We start from the raw sequence: 19,020 nt of genomic DNA, 5'->3' as shown, positions 1-19,020 counted from the left end.
ATGCGGTCCACTGTTTAAATAAGTCAGGGTTTAAATAAAAGTAGCAGCATCTCAGCTGAAATAAGTTCATTACAATCTGTTTACCAATCAGAATGAGAACAAAAGATGCCTTATCATATTGGCCTTTTGTTTTTATTTCTACAGTGAATGATTCCCAAGAAGTTTCATAAATATGTCAGATAAGTCATGAAGTCTGAAATGTAAGCATTTCAAGATTTTTGTTACAGTTTCTAAAATCAGTTTCAAAGTGTAACTGGTAAACTGGAAAAATAATCTGAAATTTTGCATGTGTATATCAAGCCGTGAAAAACTTGTTGCTTTAGATTCTTTAATAAATCTGTTCAAATGGTTAATTTTATATATTTCAAACATTTAGAAACCCCAAAAACAGTCTTTTCCTCCAGATACCTATTTTTAGTATGGCTGACCAACTGAACTACTTAAACTTCCTGTATATTAAGTACCAAATTCAGTACAAGACATAGTTTAGTCTGCTACTAATATGCTACCTTCTCAAGAATAAGAAATCTAGTATAAGTTAGCAATCGTAGTAGGCAGAGCTCCCTTGATTTCAAAGGAGCTCTACACAGGTATCCTCTGAGGTGAACAGGTTTAGAGGCATACCTTAGGCAAAAATTTGATTGTGAATTAAACTAAGTTTTTTTGCATTATACTTTAACAAATATAATGTGCTCTTGCAATTAGAGCTTCAAGCAGGGAATCAGGGAACCTAAATTCTGTTCCCCACCATTACTGTTGACTGTCTCCATGACCCTGGGCAAGTCATTTAATTTTTGATACCTGTTCCATTATCTATAAAATGAAGATTATGGTGCTTATCTGTATTTTAAATCAATCATATTTAAAAGCACTTTAAAATCAATTAATGGAATGCTTTGTTTAGATGAAGCGGTATTTTCATGTCTACACTTCAGTAATAGCTTCCAGTGCCTCTATGTATTTGCTGCACAGCTCACTGTATTTCACCAGTGGCCTCTGAAATCACTATAAGAAAGTTATGTGGACCTTCAATTTAAAGGATGATACAGGATGATACAAGTCTTTTTAACTTCATAGATGGTACAATTTTGATATGACAGTCATGACAATAAGGTCCTAACCATTCATATTGAGTAAGAATCCTGAAGGAAGCTGTCACAAAGGCTCTCTGAACAAGTTAGTCTCTAAGATATCACCCTGCCCTGCTTCTGGATTATATTTTAGTAAAAGCACAGTGCTTAAATCTGATCTGGCTAATTTTTTACTTGAAATTTATCCAGAATTTTCAGTTGAAGCACTGTGCCCTCCACTTCTTGTCTCAATCTGTTTTATGGTGATAATATGTTCTATTGAATTCACTACTGCTTCTTATCACAAAGTTAAGAGCATTTCAGTAATATGGGAAAATAGCCTTTTTTGGTAATCATTGCCTACCTAATATGAGTTTATGCAGGTTTTAATGAATTTCCAGAGTATTTTGCTCTGCCTGAAAGAGATGCTATATACATTTTAATTTAGTAGTAATATTACTGAAAGAAACTTTAACAGGATAAAAATCTGTTTCTGTACTATTAATAGTACTCTAATATATCAGTCAAATGGTAGCTTCTTCATTCTCCTTATCACTCTTATTAATAAGCCTAATCTACTTAGTTGTTTGAGTCTTCACTGTGAATATTCTGGCTTTATTCTCTTCCACTGAAAGCATAAAATTCCCCGGTATCCATCTAGCTATATTGCATTAGTGAAAAAGAATCATAAATAATATAATTGCTTAATGTAATTACTAGTACATATTTTATGTATCAGTGGCCTGATCCTGAATTATTTCAGCAACTAAAATTAGAGTGAAATTAGAAGGAATTTTGGGTCTGCAAGAATTACAAGACAGTGCTAACTCAACTTTTGATCAGAAAGAATATAGCATTTTTACTCTGTACAATTCTTGTTAATTCTATATATACTTTTATAAGTGGAAATTTCTCCAAGTATTTCTAAACAGTAAAGAGTTAAAAAAAGATGCTTTTATATTGTTAAAATCCATGAATTATTGGAAAAAATCCTGGTGATGAGTGATGGAGAACAACTTTTGAAAGTATTTAATTTTACTGATGTAAAATTCTGTGGGTAATTTTATGATTTCAGTAGCAGTAATTAATAACAAATGGCAATAAATAATTTAATCATGTTTCTTAAGTATTAATAATTTATCCTTTCAATTCAACTGTACTTTAGGGATTAAGCAGTAATGACAAATGGTAAGTGCTTGTATATTGTGAAGGTATTACCATATTATTGCACACACAACCTTTCTTAAAATGTCAAGACTTATTTGTTCTATTGAATACACAGTCTGTATTTTAGTTCCAGCACAGCTGGTTTATGACTGCTATAGGTAGAAGTTAATTCAGATCTATAATAGTATACAACAGAAGAAATAAGCAACTAATTGTAATAATCAGTCAACTTTTGAATCTGTTATGAAAACTGGGATAAAATGCATCTAAATTGTCTTTTAATTCTGAAGATGAATTACTGATCCTTTTGCCTAAACTTCTCTCCTCTTATTACTGTCCCCATTCATATACATTTCTCTGAAATATTAAGATTATTAGTTACCTACTGGTTAACTCTAATACAACCTTGTATGGAGATTAATAATGCCTTTTCATCTGAAAACTTTTCTGGGAGTATCCCCTCTCTATGGGTTGTTAATTTTAAGGATGATTTCTCCTCTTGTTGCACCGAAACATGGAAATTTGGCAATTTAAAACAGCTGACAAAAACAAGCAAAATGTAAAATTTGAGTAATGGAAGAAGTGTCTTAATCCGGAGCTATGCTGCATATGAACTTTATGCTAATTCATTGTTTAAGCAGTTTTAGAAATCCAGTGCTAATTATTCTGGTTTTTTTAATGAGCTTTTTAGGTAACAAAACACTTTTTTTTTCTTTTTCTTCTAGTGATTTGATTTAAATTCAGTATGTACACTGACATGGTTTTCAAGAAAATTAATGGTGGGATTACAGTAACACCTTTCAGAAGTGCAAAAGCTAAAAAAAAAGCCCCTCCTAAGTACACTTTGGAGTACACTCCTAAGCTGTTTGGAATGAGACTGTATTGAAGTCCCTAATTTCAAATGCAACATGTAATTCAGTGCCCACATGATACTTCTGCAGGGTACATAATAAAAAAGTAAATGTTTAAAGTTCAGTCTTCAAAAACCTGAAGTTCTCACCCCAGTGCTAACTGGACTGCATTGTACATGTGTTTTGTGAATTATTAGTTGTCCTGTTACATATGTAATAAGCGTAAGTGTAGTGCAGAAAAGTTGACGTTGCTTTGAATTCTTAGACCAGTTTTCACTTAATGAAGAACAAAGAAAGAGAAGTTAGCCTTATTGGTTACAGTGGACAATGCAAAAAAAAAAAAATCTTACTTAACACTCATGATAATCTAAGATCCGGAAAATGTTCGAAATCTGGAAGGAAAATTGAGATTCATAATTAGAGGAGAACTAGGAGGATTTAGGAGATGGGTATATAAGACAAAGTTCATCTTTTCCAGATGAACCAAGATTGCTTGGATACATTTCTCCCTCTAGAAGTCTAGCCCAGTTTAAAAAAAAAAAATCCTAATTATCTCAATATGCAAATTTCAGCATAAATGCCCATATATGTTATTTGGCCATAGAATGCATGTATATTTGTGCTCAGTAAATCATTTAAATTTATTAAATATTTTAAATGCCACATACTGTACTGCATATATGTATTTGTTATGACAGTTCTGTGTGTAAAATGTATTTATCTCAAGATGTAGTGCATAACTGCATAGTTAAATAAATATATATATCTACACATAGTGACTGAGGGCTGCATACATGCAGAGAATAAATTAATAAAACAAAACAATTTTGAGTTATTTGATTTCTCCCTTCTCCAAAAAAGTACCCTAAAAGCTAATAAAACAATATTACGTTAAAACATATTCTGTTCCCATTCATATTTCAAATGCATTCTCTTTAGGGTTGACTTATTAAAAACAAAAAAACAACAATAAACTGTGGGTAAGAACCAATCATTACAAGTTTAGCCTGATAGAAAATTTCTGGCTAAAATTATGAACAGAAAGTAGGATATAGAATCGAATGCCCAGCCCAGCCTTCACTACAGGGTTGCTGCCATGTTGTTAGAATAATTACATTTTGGCTGAAGTAACTAATTTAGAAAAACTGCAGTGTATCTAGCAACACTGAGAACTTTCCAGGATTGTTTTTGTGTAATTTAAAACAATGCCTCTCCTAGCTGCCAGCAAACTCCTTCCTTGAATCTCTCTTCTCCTGGCTCCCCTCCTAGCCATGTCCTGGCTCATCTCCAGAGCTGCCAAGTTTCCGCCAGAAGCAGGAGGGAGATTTGTATGAGGCTGGAGGAAGATTTGGAGCTCTGTTAAATTTTCAGGCCCAGATGGGGCAGCATGATTTGTGTGTTTATGTCAGCATGCCATACATCACAACTATCTGTGTGCTGACGTCAGCACTGATTGGACATTAATGTGCTGAATATTGCAAACTGGAAAATACATGATAGATGCAGACCTCTGACAACAATGCCACATAAGCAAATATGTATTTGTTATGACAATTCTGTATGCAAAATGTATTCATCTCGAGGTACACTACAGAAGAATGCTTTGACATATTTTTAAAACAAAAATAAAGTCAACTTGAACAGAAGACCATATTTCAATGAAGCAATCCTATTCAGAGTAGCATTTGAATAAGAGCTTTTAAGCATGTTCTTAAATCCTGTTGAAGCCAATGAAATTTAAGGACATGCTTACCTTTATATAGATACTTAAATGCTGCTCTAAATAAAAATGGATTTAATCGTTTTCTTAAAAGTTTTCCTGAATTGCTAACAACATGAGTAGGTGTTATTTTTGTGGTTTCTATTGCTTTTCATGGTATCATTATCTTGTTGATGCCTTTCTTTGTTTAAAGATGCCTTTCTTTGTTTAAAGGTAGCACTTGTAGCATATAACCTATCAAAATTAACATCTTAAAAGCAGTAAATGCCTCTCCTGTAAATATATTTTCTTGCTTTACTAACAGATGGGGAAGTTTCCAAAGTATAGTTAATAGCTAAGTCATACTTTATATGCATGAGTAAAATGATATTCATCTGCTTACTGAGGAACTTTTGGTCTGGCAAACATCTAGAATTCCAGGTCTCTGGATTTACAAAAGTCACAGCTTTTACTGATTGGCCTGTTGAATGGCACTAGCTAGAACATCTGAAACATAAGTTAGTGTATTTCATCTCTGTTCAACAGTGGAGTAAGCAGAGGGGAGAACTTTCCATATTTAACTTAACTTTTGTGATATTGAAAGTTACTTATGGTACAGCATAACAGGCAGCCCTTTTTTACAACAGACAAAACAATTACTTATAATGTTCTTTCTAATAAAGACACAGTATAACATGAACTTACCATTCACTGTAAAATAAATTTGTAGTTGAAAATCTGAGCTCTTTGACTTCAGGGGGAAACAGGGCATGTGGAGATTTTAGGGAAGGATATAACAGAAGTTTTTACTCTTCTTTGATAGCATTAAGAACCATTCACCATCCCATAAGTATATCAGATTTGTCAGTAGTCAAGCAAATAGACTAATATAATACAGTATTTTAGAAGAAGTGGGTCTGTTTGTATTTTTTTTCTTATTTGTGAGATTGTGACCTGAGGGCTTACTGTATTAAGAGTTGGGTTTTTTTAGATACTGGATTAAACTGTTTATTTTCATATGAGAATTTCTGGTATGCAAATATAAAATCTCCATTTCTACTTGTCCTTTATGATGGTGATAATTTAGATAATCTTTTCTCCCTAAATCTCAAATACATTGTTAAAAAAAAGTCTTTGGTGTGGAAACGATTTTAGAATTGATACAGTAGCATAACTATGACAGGTCAACTGGGACCACCACCTTGGGCACCAACCTGGGAGAAGGGGACACAAAAAAAAAAAAAGGCTGCCAACCACACAGTTATGTTAGCAGTACAGTGGCAACCAAAAGTCACCATTGCATCTGTGTATGGCAGCTGCCTTGGGTGCCTGGCCAAGTTGCTACACCTCTGAATCAATGCAAACACAAAGCATTACACTGGAGATAATCTAATTCTCACTGCATGTAATATGTATATAGAGGTAATCATTTGGTCGTATCACTATCTAAAGTATGAAGTGGACTAAATGTGTATTTTATGGCCATTATCAAGAATAGAGTATAAAGGCTTTGCAGACTGCTTTAGGATAAATGCTTTATTTTCTGTACAGGCAGTCCTCAGACTTACGACACAATTGGTTCCCGAAAACCGCATCTTAAGTTGAAACGTTGTAACTCAGAACCCATTTTCCCATAGGAAACAATGTTATAAATGAGGAATATGTTCCTGAACCAAGGCCTGATACCCTGTTTTCACCAAAAATACCCCAGAATTTTGTAGTCAATCAATTTTAGATTAGTAATATAGCTACATTAATGTATTTATATTGTAAATAGCAATCACGTTGATTTGGAAAGACTTCTTTGAAGTGACTTTGCTAGACTTTTTGAAGGGCTCTTGGTTGGACTTTTTGAAGGGTTCTTGGCTGGAGTCTTCTCAGGAGTCTTGGCTGCAGGTTTTTCTGGCGTTTTGTCTGCTTTCTTAAAGGCAGTGTCCAAGGAAGTTTGGGCAGATGTTCTCTAGGGAGATGGGCAACACAGCAAACTTGTTTGCTGCCATGGCATGGTGTCGCATCAAGTGTTGTAAAGTCAAAACTGACGTCAAAAAGTTGGAAAAGGGTGTCAATTTATAAACGTGTTGCCAAATGTTGTAACTCAAAACATTGTAAATAGAGGACTGCCTGTATTCTAAAATTAAATAATGGACCTACAAACAGGATGCATCTACATGTGCACTTTGCTGCAGAGTAGACTAATTAGTTCCACAGTAAATAAAGCATCACAGTCTATACGTGTACCTGTGAATGATGAATGCTTCCGAAGGCTGGGGGTGGGGTCCGGTGACTGCCTGCAGACAGTGGTGGCGGTGGCAAGCGGAGAGCTCCCGTAGGCAGCTGTGGTGGTATCAGAGGCAGGAGGGTGGATGGCAAGCGCTAACCAGCAGTCAGCGACCACCTACAGACACTGCTGGCAGCGTTGGTGCCAGCGATCGGTGACTGCCTGCAGATGCAGCCAGTGGTGTCAGTGGTGGGGGAGGGGTGGTTAGCAGTGACCACCCACGGGCAGTTGGTGGTGTCTTTGGGTGGCTGCTGACTGCTGGTTGGCGGGTGCACTGCCAATATCAGGGTGTGCTTGCACCCCCTACACATCACCAATATGTGTACCAGTATTAGGGTGCAGTAAACTAATTAACTCCTCCATAAGATAGTACTACTGGGGGCCGTACTATCTAATGGCAGAGTCATTAAGTGCGGTCAAATATATGTGCAGACAGTGACCTCTGAGTGCAAATTGTTCCTGATCAGCCCAGCCAACCAGGAGCTAGACCCCTGGGTCCTGCCAGCCCCTCCACCACTTGATGCTGCCACCTGGCCTGTGTCCCCTGCCAGTCCAGGGCTGCTCTGTTCAAGTTGGTGCTCTTGGGCACACGTGTAGACACTGCGCCTGGAGCAGTGTACTCCAGCACAAATGCCTTTGGAGTACATTGTGTTGTGTTAATTGCACATGTAAATATATCCATAGAGTAGCTGATGTAAAGCAAAAATGGTAATGTGCTTTTAATATATAAGATAATCACTGCTAAATTTACAAATGTATTGAAAAATGGCAATATGAATTACAATATAGTATGCTGAGCTTTCTGATTTAAAAAAAATTACAAATGGCTGAAAATATTACATATTTTTAATAAAATCCATTATCTTTCACTTCTCCATCTAACCATATAAATAAATTCATTGTGTGTAATATCCAATGTGTATATTATATTATATTGTGTGCATATCTAATGTGTATATTATATTAAAATCCCTGTCCACAATTAGCAGGATTTCCAAAATACTACTGGTAGTTGGGCATCTTGCTCTCAGAGAAAGTCAGTTAGAGTTAGGTATCTAACAGCCAATATATGCCTGTGAAAATATTCATATTTACAAATAAGTGTGTAAGTTACAACAAGATTTAGAAAAAATGTGGAATTTGGCTCCAAGAAGCTCTTTTACTATATCTTCATACATAGTGAGGGAATGTTTTCCCTTAGATGTAGATTACTAAAGCCTTTTTAGTTTTATGTTATTTCTAGGTATTGATGACCTATTTTCACTTCAGTTTGTCATTGAGAAGAGAGACTTATTCTGTGAACATTAATTACATTTTTCATCACATAGGATATGTATTTTGTTCCCATGTCTTACAGAATAAAGCAATTATGGAACGTGTAACAAACTTGTCAGATACGGTAGTTGGTCTTGAATCATTTATTGGCTCTGAGAGAGAAACCAATCCATTATACAAGGATTACCATGGTAAGTTCCATCTTTAGCAATGCAAAAAGTCTACCCTGAGTGCTTCTAGGGCACTTAGCAGCTTACCCTCCAATTGGAGTATCTGCCATTAGGTAGCATTTGATTTCATTTTGGAATATACCTCTTAAATGTTTCTCCTTGCTAACCAGTCTTGAGTTAGGCAATTTTTCAGTGAAGTGCATTAAGGCTGCAAAGAAAACATGGCAACTCCTTGCATGTTGTCAAGCCATATTACTGAGGCATGGCTCAATCAGATGTACATCTCAACAGGCAGGCTTTGGGGAATTCACATGCAGAGGAGGCTTGACAATCATCTGACCAGTGAGCTGAACTTGTCATGAAATCAATAGTTTTGATCTGCCAAGTTTTAAATAGAGAACATGGGGGGAAAATAGTTTATTATATTGAAGTGAATGAATTGCTAAATGATACGGCATGCAAAAATATGTCTAAAAATATTATTTACTGCTTACTGCTTTTAAGTTATGGCCATTATGCTATCCGGTGTAGTAAAAGAAGAAATTTGTTAGTTCAAAAAATATAATAATACATTTTTTTATTGGCACTTACTATTTTTTTGGTCTTTCAAATGATCTATCTTCAAAATTAATTGGTATTTAATCATGTAGCTCTTTTCGGAAAGATTTTATAAAAACTTTTTGCAGCAAGCTATTTAAAGCTATCTGCAAGATTAGAAGTTATACATAGCCCAAGCCAGTGAATAACAAACAGTTTTAGCTAATCCAGAGTGGTGCTCTGAGTGTGCATAAATTACGGCTATTATTATTGTGATACTACTGTAGTTCCATGGAAACCTCTAGTCTAAAGACTGAACTGCTTATTTGAAGCCTGCTGTAAACATGTAAGAATGTGGCAATGTTTTTTTTCCATGCTACAGAAAATGAAGCAAAGGTGGTGTTGAGGAATAGTGTGTACAGCTGTATGTATTGATGTTCTACTTTAATAAATTAGAGTACAACCCTTTTGAATAAAGAAAATGTAATGTACGTTTGATTGTCAAAAGTAGCATCTGAAAACCCAGCTGCAAAGAAAAATGCTTCAAAATAATTTGCCTGTTTATTTTTCAAATTTTGTATGACTTTTGTGACATTTGTTCATTCTGATATGATTCCGTTAATTTACTATTTTTTCTTGGTAGTGTCTTCTAATGAAAAATATGACTTTCTTAGTATTTATTTCCTACTTTAAGAATTCATGTTAAACAATTGGCTTGTAAAAAGCCAATTTTATTGATTAGTTAGGTCTTCTTACGGATAACTGTTTTATCTACCACTAAGAATTCATCAGGTTATGTAGATCAGAAATTGTCTAATGAATTTAGACATTCTTTCCTAAGAACTTTCCTATATGATGATGTATTATTAACTGCAGACAATGAAAGATTGTGGGTCTAGATAAACAAAGTTTATTAGACCTTTTTGATAACATTGCAATTTATTTTTTAAAATTCCTTAATTTTGCTCATTTAATAATTTTACGGGGCCTACAATTTCACATTGTTTGTGAAAGGCGAATAAAAAGGTAAGAATGTTACTTATTTTTATACATATTTAGTAAAGGAATATACTTAAATGATTGTCTTGGGTTGTACCTGCTCCATCAGAACTAAATTACTTGCATAATGCTTAGTGAATTGGGACAAAGGTGGTTTGTTGGGGTTTTTTTTTTACTTTAAAATATTTTTCAAAGAATATGAACAAAAAATTATAGCTGGTATAAAAGTTACGCTTGTTTTTAAAACAATATTTGAAATAAGGAAGTTGCTTATCTTATGTCATACTTCATGCTGTATTTTTTTTCTTTACAGCTGCTATTTTCAAGAGAGATCCATTTCTAAATGAATGTAACACTGCATTTGCCAGTGTTTTCATTTAGACACTTTGGATTTGTGACTATCAAATGTAGGCCAGTAATTGAGAAGCCTTGTAGAATATTTCTAGTTTTCAACTGTAGGAAATGACCCCTGGCTTATTCACAAACTATATTAGGCTGCACAAAAACCATCCAACGTCCTTGTCAGAAAAAATCAACTTGAGTTTCCACTGACAGAATGCAGAGCTCACAATGTACATAAGTGTACCATTATAAAAACTGTAGCAGCTATATAAACCTCTTTCTGTTGTGTTGGCATGATATAGGAGTTAAATTGTATCAAAGAGTGTGTTCTAAAATGCTGTTGTTAACAACAGGGTTTTTTTTAAGTCATTATCAAGGTTCACAATGAAATACTTTTCATTACAGCTTCACTGGTTATCAGTAACCCATAAGCCTTGTTTTGCTGGCTGCTTACTGGTGCATTTAATAAAATAAAGATCACTCAGTGGTGCCGTGGGCAGCATGCAAGGTGATAGCCATATTTGCTTACTGTAAATACAAGAGAAAATCACACACAAACCGGCTGTAGTTTTGACAAGTATTAAGATCCCTCTTTACATCTGTACTTCTGTAGCAAAGTGCAATTAGTTTTCCTCGCACAAGGATTTCTGTTTATCTTATTCTGCTTGATTACTTGAGTATAATCGCACCGTTTGCTTCATTGCTCCTGGTAGTAAGCTCCAGTTTAAAAAGGGGAGGATGAGTGTGTGTAAATATACAGAATTCTGCTGTAAGACTCTTTAATTTATGCATCTGGATAACAGCATTTCTTTTTTTTTTTCCTTCTTTACTTTTATTTCAACAAGGCTTGATTCATATACACCAGATTCCTCAGCTTAATAGCTTGATCTGTGATGTATCAGATACGAAGGACCTGGCTTTTAGATTAAAAAGGAAGCTATTCACCATTGAGGTAAGAGAACCAGTTTTTTTCACTATATTTAGAATGTGAAAAATGGAGCTAACTTCTCTCTTTTTTGAAATATGTTATATTTGCATCAGATACTGTATGTCTGTTTAATTAGAATTTTCCTATTGAGAATTGCTTTATAGGATATAATGTTGTCTAACTAAAAATGTTCCCTATGCTACACCAGTTTAGATTACGCATATACAGTTTATTTTGTTTTAAAATATACATAGAAAGTAGGCCACAACCTTCAATAACAAAGCATGACATATTTCTAAGGATGTCAGTAACATGTTTAATTAAATGTTAATGACTTGCTCTTACTTGTGTTAGTGGGTGGGAAAGAAGCTACATGTTATTACCCCAGTTAAGAGAATTTAATGTATAACACTGTCTAAAATTGTGTGTGGCATGAGGGATAAGTGTCCTTATCAGTATTCAGAAGCCATTTTCTTTGCATTACTGAAATCACCTTTAGCTCTTTTATGTCATTTTAAACACAGTATCATTTACACTAATGTCCTTAAGTAAATTTTCTACTAAATTTAAACTTTTTTCCTGTGACCTTTATTCAGACAGTCCTGATAGAAGGCAGCAATATAAAAGATGTATTTCATTTTAATCTTTCTAAAGAGCAAAATGAACATAGAACTATTAAGCAATTAGAGTAGATGTATTTATTAACCAAGTAAATGCTCAGAGAAAGGAGACGGCTTTTTGGGTGATGTGATAGTCATCAGTACAGTCTGCACAATTTTTTAACAAAGACATAAAACAGCCAAGCAGCCCTGACAAACCATTTTGTTAAATCTCTTTTCAAATGAAAAGCTCTTAAGCAGGCCACTTGTCTTAACTGCTTGAAACCATAAAAAGAGAGAATTGCCACCAATAAATTAGCATATTTTTTACTTCATCACCAAATGATGGTCAATGTGGCTTGGCACTGCTTTGGTGTTTGGGACTTCACCCTTAAGTGACCACTTTGGCCCTTATTTGACCCTCTGCCCTCTTTAGCTGGCCACTTGATAAGGTAACTTAAGAGTTCTCTCCCTTTTTTCCCCTCTCTCCTCTTCACAATTGCAAGTAGCCCTAACCTATAAATCATTGAAAGGGCCCTATCAAGTGACAAATTAAGATGCCCTCCTCCTAATTAATGGTCATCAATGTCCTTAATTATCTAATCCTATTGAGGGTAGTTAATAGTTAATCAGGCAGCCAGTTCTTCAAGCAGGTCATCTCTGCATGAGTGCTAAAAGTTTTTCAACTGGAGATACTCCCTTGAAAAGCCATTTAAAGGCAATTGCATGAAGAAGCCTGTGCTTTTTTCCTAAACACAAATGCTTTACTTTTTTTTTTCATTTCTCAGAAAATACAGTTAATGGAACCAAGCAATGTAGTGATTTAAACTATTTTAACATCATTTAACTTTATCAAGACTATCAGGCTTGTTTACTCTATACTGAAAATGAGAGAACCTATTTTTCATGCTAGGTTTTAAAATAGAGTTGTAGCTTCAGTAGTATAAGCAGACATACCACATCATTTTCTGCCTTACTGAATTCACACTTACTTTCGCCGTGCATTGGAATATTTGACTGTTTCTGAACATGAAACCTAAATAAGAAGATTGGAGCTTTATATTTCTATAGAACCAAACCAAGAGGCTCCATATAAAAATTACATTAGCCAATGAACAAAGGAGTCTGAATTAGTTGTGTAATAGAATCCTTGAAAAAAACTGACACTGTACAAATATGTGGATGACCATTTTAACAATTTCCACCATCATTGTTCAAATGGGCCCCCTTTTGAAGCCCATTTTGAAAACCCTTTAAGTTCTTATTGTGGATAAACTTTCTACAAGCCATGCTGAGGCAAGTCAGTTCTTTTTTTAACAAATGGAATCATCCTACTATGATATTCCTCTACATCAAACTACATAAACTACTCCTTTCTGTATTAAATGGGAAGGCCAAATATATTTTTCTGCCCAAGGCAGGAAGGTTTTTTGGAAAAAGGGGTGGGGGAAATAAAAAATGGAATTTCTGAATAGAATAGTTCAAAACTGGTTACTACAGTTAGGAAGTGATGGGTCAGCAATTTATTTCCAATCAAAAACAAAAGCCCAACCAAAGAAGATATATTATTACAAAACAATGTCATTTGAACAGATACAGTTTAGACATTTATAGTCTTGTTTGGTAAAATAAGAAAATATATTTAAATATATTAACTATTTTAGACAGTATCTCAGAATTTTTGTAGGAGAAGTGGTTAATCTGAAGTTGGGCACAAGGCACAGTGCAGGGTGAAATCTTGGGGAGCAAATAGAGGAAGTGCCACCCCACTCACCCAAATCTTTGTACAGACAACCCCCACTTAGCGCAATTTTGGTGTAGTGCTCCAATTGGTGTAGCGCTTTAAATTGATACCTAATTTCACTAAGCGCTGAGCAAGTTTTGTTATAGCGGTCGCCGTCCTGGGTCATTAAAAACACTTGTGGTCGCCATCTTGGGTTGTCAAATACTTTTGGTTTCACTTAACACTTGGTTTTTCAGAAACCAATTAAGAGCACTAAATGGGGGTTGCCTGTATAGTTTAGTAAACCTATTTGGGATGGTGGTGTTGAACTTTGAATACACATACCTAAAAACCAATTATAATTGCTGAGAGAGGAATTCATACCACGTGACGTGACTTGTGACAGATTGCTTCAAGGAGGTTTTCGTCACTAGACTATTATTTCTCAGTGCCAACATGTGTAATGTGCATAGGAAAAAAAGCCTTTTATCTCCTGATTGTAATCACAGAAAAGCTGTCAAATTTCCTGTATCATCATACTGTCAACTTTTAATGTACCTACTGTGAATAGCAAATTTGGGACTCACCAGTAAGATTAACTGCATACAGTTTGGCTCTCATCAATGAGAAAGCATAGGTGTCATACCTGTTTTAGATTTTATTGTTTCATAGAAGCAGTCATAGCACTTAATGGCACAGTTTAGTTATTAAATGTATGACACAATTTACCATAGTTAAAATAGTTGTTTTACAAGGATGCGTCTTAGTTCTAAGGTTTGGCAAGTTTTTAGGTTTGGCAACTTTTTGGTTAGCTTTTAAAGATATGCTCCTTATGAGTCTTCTTAAATACTAAGAACTATTTGTAAAATGGGTATATGATAAAAAATATAGTACTTTCTAGATTCCCCAAAACCTTTACTTGTTTAGTGGCAATATATTACACATAAAATATCAGAAAAGAACTATCTAAAGTGCGTACTACTTTAAAGGACACACAATGTTAAGTTAGCCTGTCTAATCCTATTTCTTCCCACTTTGGAATCTTAATTAGAAGGAGATAAAAACCATCATTTGACTAAATTATTGTCTTGAATCTGTAGCGAAAGGTATAATCCGCAATTGGGCCAATTAGTGTACCCCATAGTTAGCTATGCTGAGGCAGGCAACTTGATTAGATCTGACACCAGCCTAGTTCCCACTGTTGTTTTGCCAGGTATGATGGTCAGACTTCAAAGGGTTTGAGGCATCAGCAGGGCAAGGTTTGGAGGCCAGCTTAGGTCCGGTTGTTAATCTCTCTGCTAAAACCACAGCAGCCCTCGCACAAAACAAGCTTACACGACACAATCATGCGGTATTAAAGTTTGGGTTGAGTCATGCCAATTTGCCTTTGATTTTCTGATGATTGACCAAAAGATGGCTACATAACTAGACACATACTGAAAGTTTACTGATTAGATAAGTTCCCCAAATATTTGAAATATTTCTTGATTTCTCAGTTAAATGATATGACAACCTATTTAATGTAGTCAAACTCTCTGGTAGAATATGGCTTGAAATTACTTTTTCTTTTCTCTGTGCTTCTAATTGAGTCCAACTTTTATCACATTTTAATAGGGTATTTTTAATAAATTAATCTCACCTTCACAGTTTTCTGTGCTATAACTTTTTCATTATCATTTCAAAACCCTTCTTTATCAAAAATAAAGGAAACCATTTCTAAAGTATAGGCTTTTTTAAAATGCCTGTAGACCTCTGGGGAAATGTTGATTATGTATAGTCCTTTTATTTTCATCTACAGAGTCATTTTATTTTCATCTACAGCTGTTCATATAAAGGGAATTTCCTCATAATTATTTTCCACTTAAATGTTGAGTAAAGTGTTGTTCCACTGATGTGATTACATAAGTGTTCCTTTCTTTTGCATTCTGATTTGTTGGAATATTGCAGTAACAGTGACATGTTTCCATTCTGAGAAAAGCCTAGGGCTGCTTTAGTATTATTCCAAATGATTGAAATTGCCATCTTGCTGACTTTCCCTTAGGCAGCTTAAGGCCTGTTTACTTTTGTATTTGTTTCACATGTTCCCTCTGAGTTTGGCTGGCAAGACATCATTACCTGGTTTGACAAGACAGTTGGAATAAGATTCATATTCTATTAATTCACTTTTGTTACTCTCTGGTCATCATAAACGCCTAGACTGTATATGCTTACATTTAGTAAATACAGAAAAATGTTTACAGATGAGAAATTTTAAATTATAATCTCATAATACTGATTTCTTTAAAACCTTCAAATAAGTAATTTGGTAGGCAGTTTGCAAGATAACTTGTTCTCTTAATGATTTTACCTGATCATTGCTAAAAATAGAATATATTTTATTGTTTATAGTACATTCGTTCTCTATTTAGATCAGTACAGATCTTAATAACAATGAACAACATTTTGGTTTTAAAAAGGTATATAGCACCTGCACACAAAGTAGAGGAATAAAGTTTTTGAAACTATTTGCATAAGACCATTCTGTTTAGAACCTAGGATCATAGTGGTAAGTTGCCAGACCTTAATATGTAAAGCCAGGGGTCACAGCTGTGAAAGGTATTCCCTGAGGAGAACCGAAGAAAATAGAGGAAAGAATTGGAATCCTCTTATGGCAGTAAAATTGCAGTTTTCTCAATGGTGGAAATGTACAAACTACATTCTGCATCAGTAGTGAATTCTTTCTTAATGTCATGTCCAGATTAAAAAGCTGTGTATTTGGGAAGAAGCCTGGAAAAGTAAGTCATTGTGTGTGTATATGTTTGCATATTTTTGTTGTTATTTTGATTTTTTTACTGCAGCCTCAGGACACTATTACAGTGTTGTAGAATAGATAATTACTAAAACTGGCTAGCCTTTCAGACTATCGGTTGCAACTAAGCAGTAATTTCTGTTACACACACAGTAATGATATTAGGAAAATGATGAATGTGTTGAATAACCTTAAATTGGAAGCATTCCTTATGTAAACATCAAAATTTGAGATTCTGCTTTCTCTTAAAGATCAAAGGTGACAAATCAAGGAACTTTGGCTGTGACTGCTTCTGAATTCCCCTTCTTTCATATTCTTACTCTGTTCCTCTCTCATTTTTATCTCCACAAAGGCAGTGGGACTGAGAGTTAGGAGTTAAGCAGTATTACACTGTGGCTTAATCAGAATGGCTTCATAAGGCCAAACCAAAGACACTCTCTTTTCCCAGAAGCTGTGTAAGGTATCTGCAGTGTTCTGCTAGTTCACAAATGAACTTAAGGTCTCAGTTCTTGTTCTCATTGCGTTTGCGTTTCCTGGTAGCATATTGTTAAGCAAGGCACCCTGAAATATTTGAGGTATCATTAACTAGCTCCATGAGAAAAATAACAACTGAATATTGACTCAGGATAATAACACTAAGCTGTTTTCACTGGTGAGACAAATTAATAATCATCAGCATACATGCATTTTTGTGTGCATTTTAACACCCATACATACACCAAGTTTTAGATATTTTAGGGGGAAATGTTATGTCTATTTATGGCTACATCTGTTTAGCTATTTTTTCTTAATGCTCTTCTCCCAAAAAATTGAAGGAATTCTCTTCTCACAGCAACTTTTTTCATGATGCATTTGAAATTGCTGAAGTATTTTAGGCAACATTTTAAAGGAAAATATAGTCTATAATCTGCATGTATAAACTAAGAGTCAAAATATATTTTTTTATTTAAACTTTCCTAAAAAGTGTTACAGTTTCCTAGTCATTGGTCAGTAAAATATTGAACATTGAGATGAACTGCAGGAGGAGGAGGAACTAAATCCTATACATGAGGGTTAACTAAATCCTCATAGAGTGCACTGCATGTACAACAATATTTGGGGAAGCAGGAATATATGCTTTTTTGTGTAAGTAGCACCTCCCTGTATTTTTAAAGATTGTACTACAGCCTAATTCTGGGTGGGGGTTGTAAATATGATGAGGCCTCATTACATCTCAAAATGTAATCTTACTTTTACCAAGCTGGATGACACATTGTTATCAGATGAATCCTTGTGTATGGATTTACTTGTAGTGTGGGTAGGACCACATTGGAATCCTTGGTTTCAAAGAAGTTGAGGAATGAGGGCTTGTTGGTGTTTCAAAAGGCATTACTTTAAATGTAGTAGAACTTAGTAGTAGTAGCTTATTAGGATTTGATATCCAGATATTTGCCTCCTTAAATAAAAAGCAAATATGCTTTGGAATTATATGAAAATATATGCTGTAGTTTCCATATTTGGTTTTACATTAGAAGCATTTGTCATCAAACTATCGAGGTTCTACTTCCACTTAGGGATCAAAGGTGACAAATCAAAGGAACTCTAGCTGTACTAACCTAGGAAAAAGTGTGAAGCAGAATAATCCATTACGATGCAGGTTAATGCCAGCTTCATCAGAATTGCTCCAAACTGTGGCATTGACATCTCTATTCCTTTCCCCTTACGCTATTAATAAAAATGTTTTTAGAAGCGTAGACAAAGATGGTAATGATCTTCAGATTACCTTTGCTTAAAATTTAAAATACCCTTTTCTAACCAAGAAGTCCTCTGCAAAATTAATTCTATCATTATTCCTTGCTCCCTTCTGCATTATTTCATTTAGTAGCCAGTTCAGGTTCTTTTTACCTGGTATGGTGTACTTCACTGAATTGTTTTGTCAGATGCTGTCAAGCCAACCTACCATTGTTAAAGAAAATCAAACTAAATCGTTTTGGCATGAGCCTTCCAGGAATAAGGCACAGAATATGAAGGGTTTGATGAAATCAAGGATTTGATTTCAATATTGTAAAAGACTGCCTGTCAAAAATGTATTACATTCTTTCACATAATTTTGAATAAATAAATGGGTTTTAAATTCTGACAGTACACTTTAGATAAAGTTTTGGGTTATTATTTTTAAATTATCATTACTTTGGCTAAAATAATACTTGAAAAGCAGTTCCTTAAAAAAAACCTGAATATTGATGATGCATAGAACATAATAAATCAAGTTATAAAATCTCTGTATTTCAATGCATTTAAAACTGTGCAGCATCATTGTATAATGAATCAAAGGTGAAATTCCTGAATCTGAATATACTAAGAAATTGTAGTCTTAAAATTTTGCCAATAATATTCCAACAATTAATACTAAGTAGTCCCAGATCACCTACATTGGCAGATTTGGCAATTAGTGTATGATGATAATATTATCAAACAAACATCAAAACACATTTCTTAAAAATTCTAATTTCTAGACTAGTTTTTTTTAACATATCCCAAATATATAGAGAGCGAGTTCCATTCAGGTTTTTTTTAAATTCCTCCAGATTCATACTTAATGTTTAATGCAATGG

General features: G+C 34.4%; 1 protein-coding gene across 3 annotated transcripts in view; it reads left to right on the top strand.

Moving 5' to 3' along the window:
• ELP4 (elongator acetyltransferase complex subunit 4) overlaps positions 1-19,020 on the top strand; it is a 259,081-nt gene that overhangs the window by 106,495 nt on the left and 133,566 nt on the right. For all 3 annotated transcript variants that reach the window (XM_090032796.1, XM_090032798.1, XM_090032797.1), the window contains exons 8-9: positions 8,423-8,531; positions 11,234-11,340. In XM_090032796.1, coding sequence (XP_089888922.1) covers positions 8,423-8,531; positions 11,234-11,340 — 216 coding nt within the window. The remainder of the gene's footprint in view (positions 1-8,422; positions 8,532-11,233; positions 11,341-19,020) is intronic.

Source organism: Crocodylus siamensis, chromosome 2 (assembly GCF_052110815.1).
Source record: "Crocodylus siamensis isolate JL-2025a chromosome 2, ASM5211081v1, whole genome shotgun sequence".
Taxonomy (NCBI): Eukaryota; Metazoa; Chordata; order Crocodylia; family Crocodylidae; genus Crocodylus; species Crocodylus siamensis.
Note: the sequence above shows the minus strand (reverse complement) of the source record. Positions and strands in the feature narration are given on the sequence as shown.